The sequence below is a fragment of the Gekko japonicus genome, unplaced genomic scaffold (assembly GCF_001447785.1).
Source record: "Gekko japonicus isolate JY-2015 unplaced genomic scaffold, Gekko_japonicus_V1.1 scaffold924, whole genome shotgun sequence".
In the NCBI taxonomy this organism is placed as follows: Eukaryota; Metazoa; Chordata; class Lepidosauria; order Squamata; family Gekkonidae; genus Gekko; species Gekko japonicus.
Genome location: NW_015170303.1, coordinates 202,542 through 221,928, shown reverse-complemented (window position 1 = coordinate 221,928; position 19,387 = coordinate 202,542). Strand labels below are relative to the sequence as shown.

Below are 19,387 nucleotides of genomic sequence, written 5' to 3'. Positions count from 1 at the left end.
TAGGGAAGGTGTGCAAAGGCGTAGGTAGCAGCCGGTGTGGTGTAATGATAACTTCTTGTTTTTCTATATGTAAACTGCCTCAACCAGGACTCTGCTGAGGCAGAACAGAAATCTCTTAAATAATTGAATGAATTCGTGATTAGATTGTCCGACTAGGATCTGGGAGACCCAGGTTGGGTGGGGGGGGACCCTCCATGGAAACTTGGCTGGGTGACCCTGGGCCAGATACACTCTCTGCCTAGCTGCTACCTCACCGAGGTGTTGTGAGGATAAAATGGAGAAGGACCCGCAGGGCTCTTTTTGTAGCAGGCGCTCCTTTGCATATTAGGCCACACACCCCTAGTGTAGCCAATCCTCCAAGAGCTTACAGAGTTCTTCTTACTGGGGCTACTGTAAGCTCTTGGAGGATTGGCTACATCAGGGGTGTGTCGCCTAATATGCAAAGGAGCTCCTGCTGTTGTACACCGTTTTGGGTCCCCACCGAGGAGGAAAGTGGGGTATACACAAAGTAAATAAAAATAAATAAATACAGAAAAACAGAAACTGGAGCCTGAGAGCCCCCAGCCATCCCTATTTTGAATTACAAATCCCGTTTATGACTCCAGGAGATTTCAAAAGCAGCTTTATGATATGGCTTGAAGTCTGGCCTGTAAAAAACAAATGTAAAAGTATCTTTGAGCCTGCACACAGCTCTCTGGACCTCAGTCCGTATCTCTGGGGAGAGGAAAAGCCTGCCGTGGAAGGGTTTGAGCATCAGTTCTGTTTTCAATCTGATTTTTTAAATGCAGATTTCTTGGTGGGAGGGAGGGGATTTCTTTTTAAATTATCATTGCTGTTGGAGACAACAATCTGGAAACTGAACTAGATTTTCAGTGCTGCAGACACTTCCAGCACACAACTCCCCCCCCCACACACACACACAGTTTTTGAAGTGTGGAGACTTTCATGTGCTCCAAAGATGACTCATGCTATTCTTCTTGTGGGCTTTTATACGGTTGCCTTTGAGCCCATGAAAGATGGAATTTCTTTTTAAAGCAGAAAGCATCTTAACAAAAGTATTCCAATTTTATTAAAAAGAAAGAGGTTTGCTTTCCTGTAACGTACGCAGAATGTATGATGGGGCAGCAGACGGAAGACTGTACCTAGACCATTTGTGACCTGGGTTGCTTCCTCGTGGGCATTTTTGTCTGCCGCTGCTCCAAAACAAGAGTTGTAAGAACAGCCCTGTTCCACACAGTGGCCAACAAGTTGCCCTGGAAGGCCAACAAACAGAACTAAAAGGCCAAGGACTCCCCCAAGTGCGGCCTCCTAGCACCAGCATTCGGAGATTTGCTGCCTCTGTCTCCTGAGGTTCCCTTTAATCACCCTGGCTAGCGGCCACTGATGGGCCTCTCCTTCATGAATCTATCTAATTCTTTCTCGAAACCATCTATGCTTCCGGCCATCACTACTGGCAGTGGATTCCACAATTTAATTACTCCTCAAGCAAAGAAGTATTTTCTTTTGCCTGCGTCCTGTTTCCTTTCAACTTAGTTAGATGGGATGCCCCCGAGGTCTAGTATTATGAGAAGAGGGAGAAAACGTTCTCTCTGTTTCTGTTTCCCAGCATCCGCATTTTCTGCCCCCCCCCCCCCGCTATGCTAACATCTTTCCAAAACCTGCTTGGGGACCGTCTTCTTTCAAAAGATGGCAATCTAAGTGTGTTTTCACCTGTGTGGCCTGGATGGTGTGGATGTTTTCAGGTCCTGCCCCACACTGGTGACATTTTCTTTGCCCCGGCCCCCCACGACAGCCATCCCCCCCACTGTGCCACCAGAGGTCTTTGGGGGGGAAACCAGGAATGGCACCCTCGGCAGAGGCAGTGGGTCAGAAGGGGGAAGGCAACAGTAAGAAGAGCAGCAGAGACGGACATGGGGAGTACAGAATCGCAAGCCAGCTTAAGGCCTAATTACACCGCAGGGCTCTTTCTGTAGCAGGTACTCATTTGCATATTAGGCGACACACCCCTAATGTAGCCAAGCCAATCCTCCAAGAGCTTACAGTAGCCCCTGTAAGAAGAGCTCTGTAAGCTCTTGGAGGATTGGCTACATTAGGGGTGTGTGGCCTAATATGCAAAGGAGTTCCTGCTACAAAAAGAACCCTGAACACGTTACATTGTCCTCATGCCCCAGTCCTGTCCTACCTCTACTGCTTCAGGCTACTGGTGGGGGCTTACATGTCTGCATGTGCTTCCATCCATTTCATACAGAAAGCTAGTATGTCAGGGAACGAGCAGGAACTCCTCGGCAGCAGAGGAGAGGACTCGCAATCATGGGTTTACATTAAGGGTGGGAAGGTGGATATTAGGAAAAACATTTTACAAGAAGAGTTTGTTCAACAGTGGAACCGGCTGCCTAGGGAGGTGGTGAGCTCCCCCCCTCACTGGCAGTCTGTGAGCAGCAGCTGGACAAACCCGCCTTGGTGTTTAGTCATGCCGGCCACATGACCACGGAAACGTCTTCGGACAGCGCTGGCTCTTCGGCTTTGAAACGGAGATGAGCACCGCAACCCTAGAGTTGGATTCGACTGGCTTTCGAGCAAGGGACACCTTTACCTTTACCTTTTTACTGAGGTTTTACTTTAGAAAAAACAAGTCATACATTAACTTAAGATGATCCAAACAAAGTAAGGAAAGCAATCCCAAATGCTTTCATTGACTTAAAATTATTTGGCAGAGAATTCGACACTTTAATGATGGTCTGGGCCTGGCTGGGGCGATGGCACGTGTGCCCGCAGAGAGGGCTCTGAGTGCCACCTCTGGCACCCGTGCCATAGGTTCACCACCACTGCTCTAGGCTGATCCTGCATCGAGCAGGGGGGTGGACAGGGCCAGCTCCAGCTTATTTTGCACCCTAGGTGAGGATCCCTTCTGGCGCCCCCCTCCCCGTGCACCCACCAATTTTCAAAAATAAATGCATTTTAGGAAGAATGAAAAACACAAATAATCAAGAAACTCCCAGAGTACGGGGCCGGGTGCAGTTCGGTGCCCCTAAGGGCCGTCCCACTCTAGGCGATCGCCTAGTTTGCCTAGTGAGTGAGCCGGCCCTGGGGGTGGACTAGGTGGCCTATATGGCCCCTCCCAACTCTGTGATTCTACGATTCTTCTTCCAGTGTTCTGTAAGCACTCTGTTCTGAAGAGCCAGCCTGGCGTTGGTTTCTCTCCATACTGAAGGGTTCCCCAGCTCAAAAGGGTCAATGCCGATTAACACACTTCTCCTTTGCCCTCCCGTCCTCCCAAGCCACGCCAGAGACACACGGTGTCCGGGGAGGATTGTTCACGTACCCGCACATGTCCGGCAGTTGGAGTGGCAGCCCTCGCATCGTATCGGTTCCTTGATCAAGTTCATGCCCGGCCGACATCCTGTGACGCAGTTGCTGTCTACGAGGCTGTTGAGGAAAGCAGAGGAGAACGTTGGGCATCGCAGCCTAGAAATGGGTCCACAATCCGTGCCCTGTTAGAACCAAGGTTAAGTTATGAATGGGGCTTGGCAGCTTCTGAGTCAAAGCAAAAATGAAGGCTCTGCTCTCAGCGAACCCGAACCCTCTCAGCGAGAGAAAGACAGAGAAGCAAAACAGACTGGCAGAGCTCAGTCTTCTTCCAAGATGCCAGGATGCCAAGCGGTTTGTCGGAAAAGGCAAACAAAGGGAATGAAGAAGAGGAACACAGCTCCGGGACACAGCTTGGGTGGCCAAAACAAGGAATGCTCGCTTTAGAAGGCAGGGTAGGACCAGGGCTCAGTGGTAGCATGCCTGCTCGGCTTGGCATGCAGAAGGCCCCAGGTTCAACCCCTGGCACCTCCAAGTTTAACAAAGGGTCAAAGCAGAAGAGCAAGGCACCTTGAGAAAGGCCAACAAAACGGCCAACCAGTGGCACCTTAAAGGCCAAGGGGTATAAGCTTTCAAGAGTCACAGCTCTTTGTCAGATTGACTATCCAAGGCTTATACCCTGGGGATCTTGCTGGTCTCCAAGGTGCTGCTGGACTTGAATCCTGCTCTTCTACTGCAGACCAACACGGCTGTCCACCTGAAAGGAAAGCAGGCCGTGCGAAAGACCTCCACCCGGAAGAGCAGCTGCCAGTCAGGGCAGGCAATGTTGACCTTGACAGGCCCATGATTTGACCCAGCATGAGGCAGCTACGCGTAATGCTTTTTTTTTTAAAGGAGGGAGCCCTGCAGGGTTATCATCCCAGAATACCTGCATTATCAAATTCAAGAAGGCTGAAATGTGACTGCAGGAGGCCCAGGCTTCAAGCAACACTACGGCTAGGAAATTTAGGCGGCTCTGGTCACCAATAGTGAATTACATGACGAAACATGAGATACTGCCCACTAATCACTATTATCATAGATGGTTGTTATCCTAATGTGATCGGCACCCCTGCTAGCAGTTTAGAGGATTCGGCCCCCACCCACTGTACGGCCCACATATTTGGGCGCTAAAGTCCCGAGTATACATGAAAGGCAATTGGTAAATTAGAACCATTAGGCACAATGAGGCTATGACTGGGGATCTCTCTGGTCAATAATGTTGATAATGTATGCTTTTTTGTAAGATATAATGTACTCTGTATGAGTTCAACCCTTCCTAGGCATTTGACTGTACTTTTGAGTAAAAGAATAAAAAATGTATTAAAAAAAAAAGGAATTAGAAATGTGACTGCAAGTCCCTTATGGTCACCTGTTGATCTAGAAGCCTGGTCCCACATTTAAATTGCCTTTATTTTTTTTTAAACAAACAAACAAACATGCACGTCAACAGCATGAGAAGGGCTGGAGAGGACTTTAAGAGGCACACGTGAATTCAGCCCTCGTCACTGGAAGACTCTCTCAACCCCATCTGGTTTCCCTGTCCTCAGACACGACCCACCCGTCTCCAAGGTTTATTCCCTAACCATGAGGACTAGACACTTAATTCTTTTTTTAAAGGAGGCTCACCTTCAGTCCCGGGGAGGACTTTAAGAGGCACCCGTGAATTCAGCCCTCGTCACTGGAAGACTCTCTCAACCCCATCTGGTTTCCCTGTCCTCAGACACTACCCACCCATCTCCCAGGTTTATTCCCTAACCATGAGGACTAGAAACTTAATTCTTTTTTTAAAGGAGGCTCACCTTCAGTCCCGGGGAGGGATGTGGCAGCTCCTTCCTCCTTGCTCTGGGATTAGCAAGTAGCTTAAAGGACTTCAATAATCAGCCCAGAACCTTGTTTTTCTCCTGTTCTTGAGAAACCTCTATTGCTATATATACACACACACACAAACACACGTATAATATCCTGTTCTTGCTTGGGACTCCCAATGACCTTGCATTCATCCTTCTGATTAGATCCACATCTGCTTAGCTTCAGCAATGCTCCCCCAACCCTTAGCTGAGACCGGGGAATCGTAATGGGCTGACTGAACAAAGCAGCAGATCTGTAGGGAGCAGCCCTGAGCTGGATAGCCCGGGCAGGCCCAGTCTCGTCAGATCTTGGAAGCTAAGCCTGGTAGGACTCCGGCAGATACCTGGACGGAAGACCTCCAAGGAATACCAGGGCCAAGACGCAGAGGCAGGTAATAGCAAGCTGCCTCTACGAAACATCCAAGGCCCACTAGGGGTTGCCAGAAATCCACCATGACTTCCAGGCACACACACAAACACACCCCTCACACACACACACACCCAAAAAAACAATTTGCAGGGAGCCACCTGCTGAATGGACTTCCAAACATATCCTAAACTTTTCCGTCAAATACTGAAAACTTCCTGAAATTGGCTGATAATGGAGAACCTTATTGCGACAGGGATTATGAACCCCCAACGCTCATAACAGAGATGCCTGTGGTGCTAAAATCTCTTCTGCCAATATTAAAAAAATAATAATTAATGTGCTACAGGGGCTGCGTCCTCCCCAAGCAGGCATGAGGGCTAGAAACATGCCCACTTCTACAAATGGACGCGGAAATGCCTGCAGATGCCATGAGCAGAGACCCGGGTGCCACCGCAAAACACGAGTGCGGCCTAAATGTTCCCACTCATCCTCTGCCCGAAGGGTGGGATCCTGCCTTGGCTCTTTATCCAAAAATATACACTATCACCCTTTGGGACCAAGATCCACGCTACCTCCTTTCCCCATCCAGCCCCAAAGATGCCCGCCTCACCCACCCTCTTCCCACCGTCAGCTGGTTGTTCAGCAAACTCTGCCAGCTTGGAGCTCAGGGGAAAAAAATTGCTGTTTGCTATGAAGACCTGCCACTGCCTGATCCTTTGAAGGCTGAATAAGTTGCTTAGCAGTTACAGAACTGCAGCACGTTTTGCCTATTTGGGATAAATGTTCTTCTCTGTAAGACTTGCCTCTTCCTGGTGCATGTACAACACCTATCCTTTTATAAGCCTGATCTCTGGGCTTCTCTTTAGCCACTATAGCAGTCTCAGTCTCTCTCTCTGTCTCTGTCTCTCTCACACACACATATTCTTGCCCCCCCCCCACTAACCTACCCAACCCAAAGCAATAATGAACGTTTTTTAAAAGTGCACAGAGGGGAAAGAAAGAAAAAAAAGATAGCTGGGAGTGTTGATGGCATCTTTAGGGGCAGTGGTGGTTTCAATCCAGCTAACGAAAATTAAAGTCCTTTTGGGGACCCAAGGAGCAACAGCCTGGTTTATTTTTTAAAATTAAACTTCCAGACTTAGAGGAAATGGGAAACATTTTTCTTGAACACACAGACAGGCAGCCAACCCCATGCCCCCCAAGGTCTCCATCATGACGGACTCTCAGAAGCCGTGGTAATAAACAAACAAACAAAAAACACCACAGGATGGATGGATGGGACGGAATCACAGGAATTACCTGTCACTTAAAGTGAAAACTTGCCCCCCCACCACCCTGGTTCTTGTCTCCTGAACACCCAGAAGCCGCGGTGCTTTTAGCAGTGCTGGCCTCACCTTGAAAAAATGTCTTGATACCAAGGCTGCAATGTTCCCTCTAAGCTGTGGAGTTTGGTGAGCAAAAATTCTACCTTGTGAGCTACTGGCATTAAAAGCTGTGAGCGAGCGATGTGGCTGCTGCATCAGTTAGTTTGCTCCGGAGCCATCCTTCCTGAGACAAAAGTGTGTGAGCCGGAGGCTAAAAAACTGTGAGCTAGCTCACACTAACTCAGCTTAGAGGGAACACTGCAAGGCTGCCAAGATCCCAGTCAGGGCAGGGGATCCCTCACCCCAAGTTCCTGCAGCCTGGCGGTGGTGGGGGAGGGCAATATAATGACACCACTTCCTAGTGCAACCCAGAAGGGACAATGGGCAGCACTAGGAATTGTGGGAAACTATGGTTTTACTATAGAGTTTCTGGCAATTCCTAGAGCTGCCACCATCCCTTCCAGGTTGTGCCCGGAAACGACATCATCATACTTGCACGGCTGTCCCTGCCCCCACGCCGTGCCCTGCCCCCCAGCGCCCCACCAGTTGTTATGATCCAAACCAACTGTCAAAAAAGGTCTCTTCCTCAGCACCAAAACTGTTCAGTTTCATCTTGTCCTCCTTCCCAAGATCTCAGAGCAAACTACAGGGTGTCATCTCTCCATTTTATCCAGAAAACAACCCTGGTGAGGTGAGTAAAGCCGAGAGAGAGGTCATCTCTGCGCACCGTTTTTGCTTTAGCTTGGCTTCGTGACTACACTGGTTTTCCCCACAACATACACACCATGTTGTTTGCCAATTGTTGCTCTGCTGATTCCCCCCTAACTTTTCTGTTTTTTTCAGACCACCTTAGTGCTTATGCGTGTAGAAAGAACACTCTCAGCTTAGAGGGAACACTGCAAGGCTGCCAAGATCCCAGTCAGGGCAGGGGATCCCTCACCCCAAGTTCCTGCGGCCTGGCGGTGGTGGGGGAGGACAATATAACGACACCACTTCCTAGTGCAACCCAGAAGGGACAATGGGCAGCACTACTTGCACGGCTGTCCCTGCCCCCACACCGTGCCCTGCCCCCCAGCGTCCCACCAGCTGTTATGATCCAAACCAACTGTCAAAAAAGGTCTCTTCCTTAGCACCAAAACTGTTTAGTTTCATCTTGTCCTCCTTCCCAAGATCTCGAGCAAACTACGGGGTGTCATCTCTCCATTTTATCCAGAAAACAACCCTGGTGAGGTGAGTAAAGCCGAGAGAGAGGTCATCTCTGCGCACTGTTTTTGCTTTAGTTTGGCTTCGTGACTACACTGGTTTCCCCCACAACATACACAACATGTTGTTTGCCAGTTGTTGCTCTGCTGATTTCCCCCTAACTTTTCTGTTTTTTCAGACCATCTTAGTGCTTATGCGTGTAGAAAGAACACACCCGAAGCATTTTTTCCTGTGTCATCTCTACAGTCTGCTGCACTTCCAAAGGTCCTGCCCACATCCAACCACTTCCACGCCCCATTTCCTAGCCACCTTTTTCCTGAGCTGCTGTCATTTTCCCTGGCAACACCTGCCATATTTTTAAAAAGAAACGTCCTTGTGATTATGTCAATACGCTGCTGTGGCAGACAACCATAAATGGAGTGTTTTTCGGGGGAAGGGTGTCTTGTCTTACAGCAGCATGGTATGCTTAGCTAATAAAGTTCCTTTCCCCCTTTTAATGGGCTGGCAGTGCTAACGGACAGAGCCAAGCTTACCGGGAAAAGGGGGATTTGTGATTCGCCAAGCAGGAGGGGGCAAGAAGGACCCAACTCCATACCCCCCCTCTCTCTCACTCACACACAAACACAGTTCCCAGTTCTGTGGGCGAACAGGGAGACCCCCAGAGGGGCTAGAAATGAGGAGGTGGTTGTGGCAGCTACTGGAACACTGAATTTCAACCCCAGGATCTGAGGGGAAGGGGTTTCCCATAGCCAAGGATTAAGAAGAAGAAGAAGAGATTGGATTTATACCCCGCCCTTCACTTGGAGTCTCAGAGCGGCTTACAAACTCCTTTCCCTCCCCCTCCCCACAACAGACACCCTGTGAGGTGGGTGGGGCTGAGAGAACTCTGACAGAAACTGCTCTTTTTCAAGGACAGCTGTGCCAGAGCTTGTGACTGACCCAAGGTCACATCAGCAGGTGCAAGTGGAGGAATGGGGAATCAAACCCGGTTCTCCCAGATTAGAGTCCGCGCACTTAACCACGACTACACCAAACTGGCTCTTAAGGGCTCAGAAGCTGAGGTGATGGCAAAAGCACTGATGGAACTAAAATCTGATCCGTCACACAATCATGTGCAAGTAGGGTTGCCTGCCTCTGTCAACATCCATGTGCTCTATAAGTCTGGCTGTAGATCATATCAATCTGTTTGACGGGGGCTGACAGCTCAGGGTGTCAGTAGAGCTGGCTCCAACCGGTTAGTCTGGTTCAGAGCAGAGCTAATTAACAGTGACTCAGCATTGGGCCCTGATTGGACAATGCTTGTATAAATGTGACGCTGTACAATGTACTTTCCCTTCCTGATGGAAACCTGGTGTCTGCATGAGCATTTTGTCGTTCTGTGCAATATATTGGTGGTAAAGGTAAAGGCTCCCTTGCTCGAAAGCCAGTCGAGTCCGACTCTAGGGTTGCGGTGCTCATCTCCGTTTCCAAGCCAAAGAGCCAGCGCTGTCCGAAGACGTTTCTGTGGTCATTTGGCCGGCATGACTAAACACCAAGGCGCACGGAACGCTGTTACCTTCCCACTGAAGTGGTACCTATTTATCTACCTGCAATTTCTTGCTTTCGAACTGCTAGGTTGGCAGGAGCTGGAACTAGAGACGGGAGCTCACTCCGTCATGCGGCACCCGGGTCTCGAACTGCTGAACTAACGACCTTCCACAGCCTGCAGTTCAGCGTCTTAACCACTTGAGCCACCACAGCTCCTTATATATTGGTGGAGGCTTGTGTAAATAAATTGTATATAGTTTTACACCAAGCCTATAAGACTTACGTCTTCTTTGATACTCTCACGCCCCTCGCAACCTGCAGTGGGCTAGCACCGCGCAAACCTCGACAGCCTCCGGGTGGGGTCTGGAGATGTCCTGGAACTACAACTAATCTCCAGATGACAGAGATCTGGAGAAAATGGCTGCTTTGGAGGGTGGAGCCTATGGCATTATGCCCATTGAGGACCCTCCCCAAATCCTGCCCTCCCCGGGCTCCATCTCTAAATTTCCAGGAACTGTTGTAAAAATAGTCAAAAGTGTTTAAAATTACTCAGAGTGTCAATGGATCTTGCTCTATTGGAAAGAAGAGATTTCTTTGCTTTTAAAAACCTTTGTTTCTAAGGGTAAAGGTACACGGGGAAACGACAAAATAAACAGAACATCTAACAGCGACATTTTCTACGCTGCCTATAGGTCAACACTAACACACAGATAATGGAGAATCTGTCCTTCTTCTAGACCCCTAGAAAGGAAGTCACCTGAAACAAACAACCAATCTGTATCACAATAGAAGCTACTTTTCCGGGCTAATTCTCCATTGGCTCAATGCCAGGTGTCCCTTCCAGGTCAGTCAAACAATAGCAATACTAGGTAAACAAGTTAACCCTATAATGACTGGATTGTCAGACCTTGTAAATACATACATTTCCAACAGGAACTTCCCAACCAGAGCTGGCAACCCTATGTCCAAGAGAAATCCCCAGTCCCCAGCCCAGAGAAAGCGGAGAAAAGGCGGAGAGTAACCCCCACCGGGAAGCAGACCTGTGAGAACACTTCAGCTGGAAACCCACCGGCAACAGAGAAAATATAAGTATCTACCACACTGGCAGAAGACCCCAAACTCAAAATGTTCTGGTACAGACCAGGAGAACTGCTCCTTCAAACACGGGCAAGGACAACTTCTTCAGGCATGTGTACTCTCCAGGTAAGAATGACGGACAGCTGAATCACACTGCAAAACAACTCCTAAATCCTCCTGGGGGGCGGGGGGGAGGCTTTTCCTCCATTTTTTGAAATAAGCAGAGAGTAGAAAATTGCTGGCACAAAGCTCTTCAAGGTGACAAGAGCGATTAGGAGGCCAAACTTAAAAGGCTAAGGGACAATAAAAACAAACTTTGTACAGATTGCGCCTGACAACAGAAGCCGTTTTCGCCATTGCTGGGAAGCAGATAATCTTTTTGGAAACCTACAATTTTCTACTTTGGCAAAGGTGTCGTTATTGAAACAGCCTCTTCGGCCCAGTTACTGCCCCATAAATGAATCACACGAGGAAGCTCGGGGGACCTGGCAATGGAAGCGCGGCTGTCGTGAAGGTGGCCTTGGGGCTCCCGCCGAACTCATCGTTCAGATAAAGCGGCCGGTGTTTGACATCTCTAGTTCCGCTTCTGTCCCGAGGAAAACGCTTATCAGCAACAGCCATTTTCCTCTGCACCGTGGAATGCAATGCCTCATCCTTCTTATGAAGGCAAGCCAGCCGTTGGGAGGTATGCGGGGAGGGAGGCAAGGGCAACTAAAGGGAATCGAAAAGCGCTGCTGGACAGCACGCGTTAGGGTGGAAGGCCAAACTCTGACAAAGGGCAGAACTGTCCCCTCTCCCTGCTGAGAAAACTAATGTCCAGTTGGGACAGGTGTCTCTCTTGCACACTCCCTTTTAGCAACCGAAGTTCGGCGGCACCACCTGGGGCAGGGTCACCCTTCCTCCACTAGAGGCGGAGGATCCCCCACCGTCAGCAGGCACTTCCCGGCTGCCACTCAGCTGGCCAGGTGGTGGTGGGGGGAAAATGCTGGGAAACGGGGGAGGGCACCAGCTGCATCTTGGTAGGCGGACGTCACTCCCCGTGTGTCCAGAAGCGATGTCAGAGTTTTGCCCAAATGCCACAGCATCCCTGATGTCCCCCGGCAATGCATTGACATCCCTTCGAGGTGCATGGGGAGTGACATCCGTGCATCACCGCTGACATCACTACATTGCTGGCGAGGGCCCCTGTTAACAGTAAGTGCCCCTGGGGTCGTCAGGCCCTGCCTGGTAACCCTATGCTGGGGGCCGGATTAAGCCCGGATTAGGGCTCTTTAGCTTGGAGAAACGACGACTGAGGGGTGACATGATTGAGGTTTATAAGATTATGCATGGGATAGAGCAGGTAGAGAAAGAGGTACTTTTCTCCCTTTCTCACAATACAAGAACTCGTGGGCACTCCATGAAATTGCTGAGTGGTCGGGTTAGAACGGATAAAAGGAAGTCCTTCTTCACGCAAAGAGTGATTAACACATGGAATTCACTGCCACAGGTGGTGGTGGCGGCTACAAGCATGGAGGGCTTCAAAAGGGAATTAGATAGGCATATAGAGCAGAGGTCCATCAGTGGCTATTAGCCACAAGGTATAGATAGGGGCTCTGGGGCAAGTGATGATCGGTTATCTTGGTGCTTGGGGGGAGTCAACAGTGGGAGGGCTCCTAGTGTCCTGGCCCCACTGGTGAACCTCCTGATGGCACTTGGTATTTCTGGCCACTGTGTGATACAGAGTGTTGGACTGGATGGGCCTTTGGCCTGATCCAACATTGGCATCTCTTATGTTCTTATGTTCTTAAGCCTGTGGGCCCCCAAGTTGCTCGCCTCTCTTGTAAAGACTGGTGTAGAGAGAGCGGATGCAGAAAAATAATCCTCTCCTTCTCCAGACTCAAGAAGTTATGTTCATCCACTGCCTCTTGTATCCTCCCCAATTCTCTTGTTAACCTTGGCTTTCCTTTCCTTTTGGTTTTCTTTGTACAGTTCAACTGCAGGTAGAAGGCACCTTGGAACAGGAGGGGAGGAAGGCTTGGGAAGATGGTTTATTTTATTGCAAATGCTGCTCTGTAGAGTGTTGGAAGTCTTTGATGGGGCAACACGTATGAAAAAAAATTAATAATCCGCCAAGCAGATTGCTTGATGCAGATGAAGCCACACCTTTCTGGAATATACTCAGGTGCTTTGGATTTCTGGCTCACCAGGCCTCATGGGCAGTGATGTTTCCACCAAAAATGAATACATGCCGCGCATCTGTACATTATACCTGTAAATATTTAGTGGAATCTCTTCCAGGCATGTAGGTGCCTAGCAGCATGAGTTTCATCCCTTCCTCCCTGTTGTGGGCAGCAAGTGCACCGCACGTCAATGCCCCAGAAGACGAAGACAAAACCTCATCTACCCAGCTTCGCCAAGACTGAAATCACACGTGCATGATGAAGCACAGAGAGGTTGACACTATTATTTAAAATCATTTGGGTACCACCTCACAGCCAAAGTTCTTGAAGCAGCATACCCATACACAATTGCTGTCATAAAAGCCAATCGGAATCGCCAAGAACAATTGAAGTGAGCAAAAAGCAATCAAGAGAGGCACCAGTCAAACTCCAAAATTCAATGCAGCCAAATAAAGAAAACTGATAACAATCGGATGCAACTCTGGCAAGCACATAATGAATCACTAACCTCAAAACAGCGGCAGTGGATGAAAATACAATCACATACAAGCCACCTCGACAGATAAAAACAATTAAAATCAAGGCAGTGACCAGTTCAAAGACAAGACTGCTAAGGTGCAACTTGTAAATTGTAAATCAGCTTTCCCGTATTACCAACCAGTGATTTGGAAACCCAGCAGACACACATTTAAAACTGCCTGTTTTCCGCTTGTGTACAGCGACAGCAGGGGGAAAGCCGAAAGGGCAATCAGGGTTTAAACCAAGGTTGCATGTCAGATTCCGTTGCATCCTGATTCACACGGTGCAAACTGTTCTAGAAGGTTGCTTTATGTACCGCAAACCACTGTGATGCAGTTATATTTGCTAGTTGACTAATGAGATGGGAACAATCCCTGAACGGTTCTGAAAACATTTCCAAGCAGCATTGCATTAGTATTTTTATTAAACAGACACACACAGCATTGGGGCCAAGAGAGACAAGAGATAAAACCCAGGTAGGAATCTCCATGCTCGGAAACGTCTGTCCTTAGATATGCCCTGATCAAGAGTGTACAGATCTTGCCTCTCTTGGGAAGTAAACACGGCTTGTTTGGAATAATAATAATCTGTGCAGTACACCACACACGGTTTGCCTGTGAAAGCATCTGAGGTTGGCCAGAAAAGGTGCGCTTTATAAGATTCAACGTAAACATATTTATTTGCTCCCCCCCACCTGACCCATTAGTGACTTTCACCATCTCCTTTCCAAACAGACCAAATGCAAGAGATCTGAATCAAAAGGCACATTGAGCAGTTTAAGGGAGAGAAATTCTTTCTGCTGAAGCTTATCATGGGAGCTGGGGGGATGAAGAGAAGAGGTTCCCAAGATTGAGAAAACTCAGATTTCTTCACAGTGAACGGAGGTTGGCTGGGAGTTGGTACATAACAGGTTTATATAGGTTTATATTTCTTAAAGCTTTGGATTTTGAAAACTTTTTGTTTCTTCTGGAGTTCCCTCCTTCCTGCACCGTTTTAACTGTTGTTTTTCTCCATGTTTTCCACCTTTGGTTTTAGGGTTGCCAAGCCCCTGACCCTGGGCCCCGCCCCCCTGCCATGGATCAGTTTCTCAGTGACATCACTGGCAACATGGCAACGTCGCTTCCAGTGCACACTGGATTTGGGCAAAATCTCTCTGGCAAAAGTGACTTCTAGGCTTCCCCCTCCCAGTTGTGAGGCGGTGGAGCCGTGTGTTCTGCATTAGCCGAACTGGAAAAATACCCCCAAAAAATACCTTATCAGTATTTTGGGGTATTATTTAAGCCAAATACAGATACAGATTGTATTCGGCTACTGATATAGCCGTTCCCGAAAAAAAGCCATTTTTTCTCCAGCTTTTATTTGGGTGTATTATTCAGGTGAGCCAGCCCCAGCCCCCAGCCCAGGATCGGCCCGGGTGGCTGGAGCTGACAGCGACATACCGCCTCACCTGATCCTCCCTCGCAGCTCTGAGCTACAAGAGAGGATCAAATGGGGCCGTGCGGAGCTGAGACCTCCCGCTGCCCCGGCCACTCCTGGGCCGATGAGTTCACCTGCAAGGCATTAAATGGGACTGCAAGCCCTTTGGAGTTCTCCAAGCCATGTGACTCTGCATTTAAAGGGATTGCAATCAATGGAGGATGGAGGCACCTTCTTTCAGGGCCCATAGGATTGGACCCCCTGGTCCAATCATTTTGAGACTTAAAGTGTTTTTTTGAGGAGAGGCACCGGCAGCTGTTCGGTGTTTCTTCCTCAAGAAACAGCCCCCTCAGAGCCCCAGATACCCCTGGATCGATTTTCCATTATACCCTATGGGAAGCATTGCCTATACTGGTCCCCATAGGGTATAATGACGCAAAAAACATTTTGGGTTTCCCGAATAATTCCCAAATCCAAATACCATAACCAATATTGGGATTCCAGAACATCAGGAAATACCAATATTTTTGGGGTTCAATATACCCGAACCTGAAAAATGCCAAGTGGGTTTTTTTACACACCCCTATGATGGCCTCATATTTATCTTCCCTGCAAGTCCCACAACACAGCAGAGCGTTTACTCTGGCCAGATACAATGCTATGCCTTCCACCATTCTATATGGCAGATTTAACAAGATATCGCAGCCAGATTCTGCCCCTGCAAACAAAGTTGTGTTGAGTTAATTACTCATGTCCTTCTGCATTGTCACCTGTATATGGATCTAAGGCATATATATATTTGCATTCTACTTTAAGCAGCATGGTGCATTGCCCTGATGCATTTAAGGTACACAGACTTCTGAATGATTTCTGTTCTGACATCACTGAGAAGGTGGCCAAGTTTCTCCACTCTGCTTTAAAGCTGCGCCAAAGGACCCCAGAGACATAGTATTTTCATAGGTTTGGTTTAACCTGCTCTTAAATTATACAATCTAGAGATATAGTATTTTTAATAGGTGTGTTTTCAATCTGCTCTTAAATCGTATAATCTGTATTGACAATTTATGCCAATAAAGGCTAACTTGAACTTGACTTGAGATTTAAAAAAAATTGAGGTGTGGGGGGGTCTTAAAAAATTATCCACCCCGGGTGCCAAACAGGCTAGGTATACCACTGGTTCTCTCTTCCTCCATTCTCTCATAACAACCACTTGGTGAGGTAGGCCAGGCTGACAGCGACAGGCCTAAGGTCACCAAGTGAGCTTCTGTCGTAAAAGTGAGGGTTCAAACCCAGGTCTCCCAGGATCCTAATCTAAGACTGTATCCATCACACCATGCCATACATAGCAGCCATCTTGGAGCAGTTCCCAGGCATTGCTGTGGCTGGGCTCAAGTGTGGGTAGAGAACCCTGGAGCTGTAACAGGCTCAACGATGGGAGGGGTGGGATTTTTCCCTGTGAGTCTCGTTGGGCCCCCAGTTGTATATTCTAATAGCAAAGTGTGGCCCCATCTGAGGATATCTAAATCTAGAGACTGGAGTGGTGAACAGACAATACAGATGTGACAAATCTGCAAAATGCTTCAGGTTTGCAGAAAAATCTGAAATCTAAAAAGAAACCCCAAAACATTAAAAGAAGTTTCTGTAGCTTTAATAAGAAGCCCTCAGTGGCTGTTGCTAGGCAACCACAACAGTTTGGCCAGCATTCCAGGCTTGGTTTCTGTGAGTAAAAGGCAAGGGGAGGGGGCAGGGCCCTTTCTGAGGCTGTTTTGGCCTTTGAGGCAGGTCCGGCAGCAACCACCAAGCAACTTGATACCACCAGAACTGCCTGGCTGCTTGCTACTGTTCAACAGCAGCCACCCTTTGAAAGTCAGTGCGTGTAGGGGTTAGAGTTTCAGACTGGAACCTCAAATCCCCATTCTGCTGTGGAAATTCAGTGGGTGACCCTGGGCCACTTACACATTCTAAGCCTAACCTACCTCACATGGTTGTCATGGGGATAAAATGGAGGAGAAGAAAATGATGTAAGCTGTCCTAGGTCCCCATCGTGCAGAAAGACAGGACATGAATGAAGTAAATGCATGAATGAAGTAACTAAATAAGATGGGCAGCAGATAAAACATAGATTGGTGGGTGGGTGTGAAGGACAGAAAGGAAAGGTGAGGATATAGGAACTGCTAGGATGAGGGTGTGTGGTGGGGCTGCAGGACAAAGTGAGGTGCCTCTCACAAGTCCTTGCAGATTTCCCTGATACAAATGGGCTCAGCTCAGTCGGCATCATCGAACTGGCCCATAGTTTTCCTGGGGAGAGGTTGCTGGGGGAGAGAAAGAAGGAAAGTTGAAGACAGGAAATGGTCCAGGCTAGCCCAGTAGTCATGTATGGCTGTGAGAGTTGGACTATAAGGAAGGCCAAGCGCCAAAGAATAGATTCTTTTGAACTATGGTGCTGGAGAAGACTCTTGAGAGTCCCTTGGACTGCAAGGAGATCAAATCAGTCCATCCTAAAAGAAATCAACCCTGACTGTTCCCTGGAAGGCCAGAGACTGAAGCTGAAGCTCAAATACTTTGGCCACCATATGAGAAGGGAGCACTCACTGGAGAAGACCCTGATGCTGGGAAAGACTGAAGGTCAAAGAAGACGGGGACGGCAAAGGATGAGATGGTTAGACAGTGTCATAGATGCAACAAACATGAAGTTGAGCAAACTTCAGAGGATGGCGGAAGACAGGAAGGCCTGGCGTGATCTGGTCCATGGGGTCTCAAAGAGTCGGACTCGACTGTGCGACTGAACAACAACAACAACAAGCCCAGTCTTGGAAACTAAGTAGAGTCAGCTGTGGTTAGTACTTGGATGGAAGTCAACCAAGGAAGACTGGGGTTGCTAAGCAGAAGAAGGCACTGGGAAATGGCCTCCAATCATCTCTTGACTTGAAAACCCCATGGTCGTTGGGTCGCCATGAGTCGACTGCAATTTGATGGCACACAATAAGTCTGATTGCATCATTCACTGGATTGCATTGTTTTTTATTCTGTAATCCACCTTGAGTCTCAACATGAAAGGTGGGCTATAAATTAAGTAAATGAATAAACAAATATCCCCTGTGGAGCCACTATTTAACCTGTTCAGGAAACCTGCATACTCACATAAATCTCCCCAACAGAGCAAACAGCAACTCCTGAGGGCTGTTTCAGTTTGGGAAAACAGCACAGGGAGAAGGCTTAAGCCCCCTCTCTCTTCATGTGCCGCAGTTCCAATATGAATTAGCCTGCACGTGTCTAGCAATTAAGTTCTTGAACATGGACTTCCCAGTACACATCTGATAGAAACACTTCAGGCAGCTACCAGTAGGGATGGGCATGAACTGAACCACAAAGCAAGATTTGTCATGTTAAAGGGACTCAGAGTCTTTTTAACCTCCTGCTTTCTGTTCCCGGAGAAAGCTGCAAAAACAGCTGAGCGGTGGGGAGGCACTTTCTGCTGCTCTGCTGTTTCAGGCTGTCTTGTGCAGTCCCTGTAAAGTTTAAAGCCTGAAACAGCTGAGTGGTGGGAAGTGCCTCTTCGCTGCTCACTTATTTTCAGGCTGTCTTCTGCAGTCCTTTTAAAGTTCAAAAGGGTTTGTGGGACCACAAACCGGTTTGGTTCGCGACTGAACCTCCTGGTTCGTGATTCAGCTACGAACCGACACCAACTGCATTTTTCGAGTTCTTGCCCATCCCTAGCCACAAGTACTCCGCAGTGAGGAATCGGCCTTGAATTCAGACATCACAAAAAGCTGAGATAAGAGAAACATCTTAAACCAGAGTGTATTTGATCATTGCTGACTCAAGATGGAATGTTAATCTGATCAGACAGGACTCTTCTTTGACAAGGGGTACAGCTGTAGGTTCTCCCGCCCAATAATGTCTCCCTCTATCATTACCATCTGCCAATGAGAGGACATCTTTTTGTTTTTCTTGGCATTTCTCCTTCCTGTTTATGTTTTTAATTGCTGTTATGTTTAGAGAGAGACAGCAGGGATTGGGCAAGACTAAGATGGAGGCTTGCTGAGCGACCTTGGGCCAGTTGCACGCTCACCGTTTGTTTTGGTGAGGATAAAAAAAGAATGTTGTGAGCCACTTTGGGGAGAAATGTGGAATATAAATGAATAAACAGCTTTTGCAGAAAATGTCTACCATAAAAGTTGACAATCTAACATCACATTTCCATCCATACTTTACCTGAATCCGTCTTTGCAAACAGTGCATCTGTCCATCTCCCCGTTACATTTCTTACAGTTTTGGTGGCACTTCAGACAACGTTTCTGACCTTTCAGAAAACAAAGGACGCCAGAGTGAAAAAGAAATCTGAATGACTGCAGAACTAATGAGTTGCAATCCAGTGCAAGCAGTCCACTACCAGTTTGCAGTTAAAGTACTTGAGGGTAATTCTTAAGCACAGGACAAAACAGATCAAATTCTTCATTTCAAATTGAAACAAAGTTTTGGAGAAACAGCTATTTTAAAGAATTTTATTTAATTATAGTACCGTGTTTCCCCAAAAATAAGACACTGTCTTAT

At 48.0% G+C, this 19,387-nt stretch overlaps 1 protein-coding gene across 1 annotated transcript in view; it reads right to left on the bottom strand.

Moving 5' to 3' along the window:
- PCSK6 (proprotein convertase subtilisin/kexin type 6) overlaps positions 1-19,387 on the bottom strand; it is a 137,676-nt gene that overhangs the window by 10,241 nt on the left and 108,048 nt on the right. Inside the window, exons 17-18 of the mRNA XM_015417963.1 lie at positions 19,049-19,136; positions 3,323-3,426 (exon numbers count right to left, since the gene is read on the bottom strand). Of these exons, the coding sequence (XP_015273449.1) occupies positions 3,323-3,426; positions 19,049-19,136 (192 nt within the window). The remainder of the gene's footprint in view (positions 1-3,322; positions 3,427-19,048; positions 19,137-19,387) is intronic.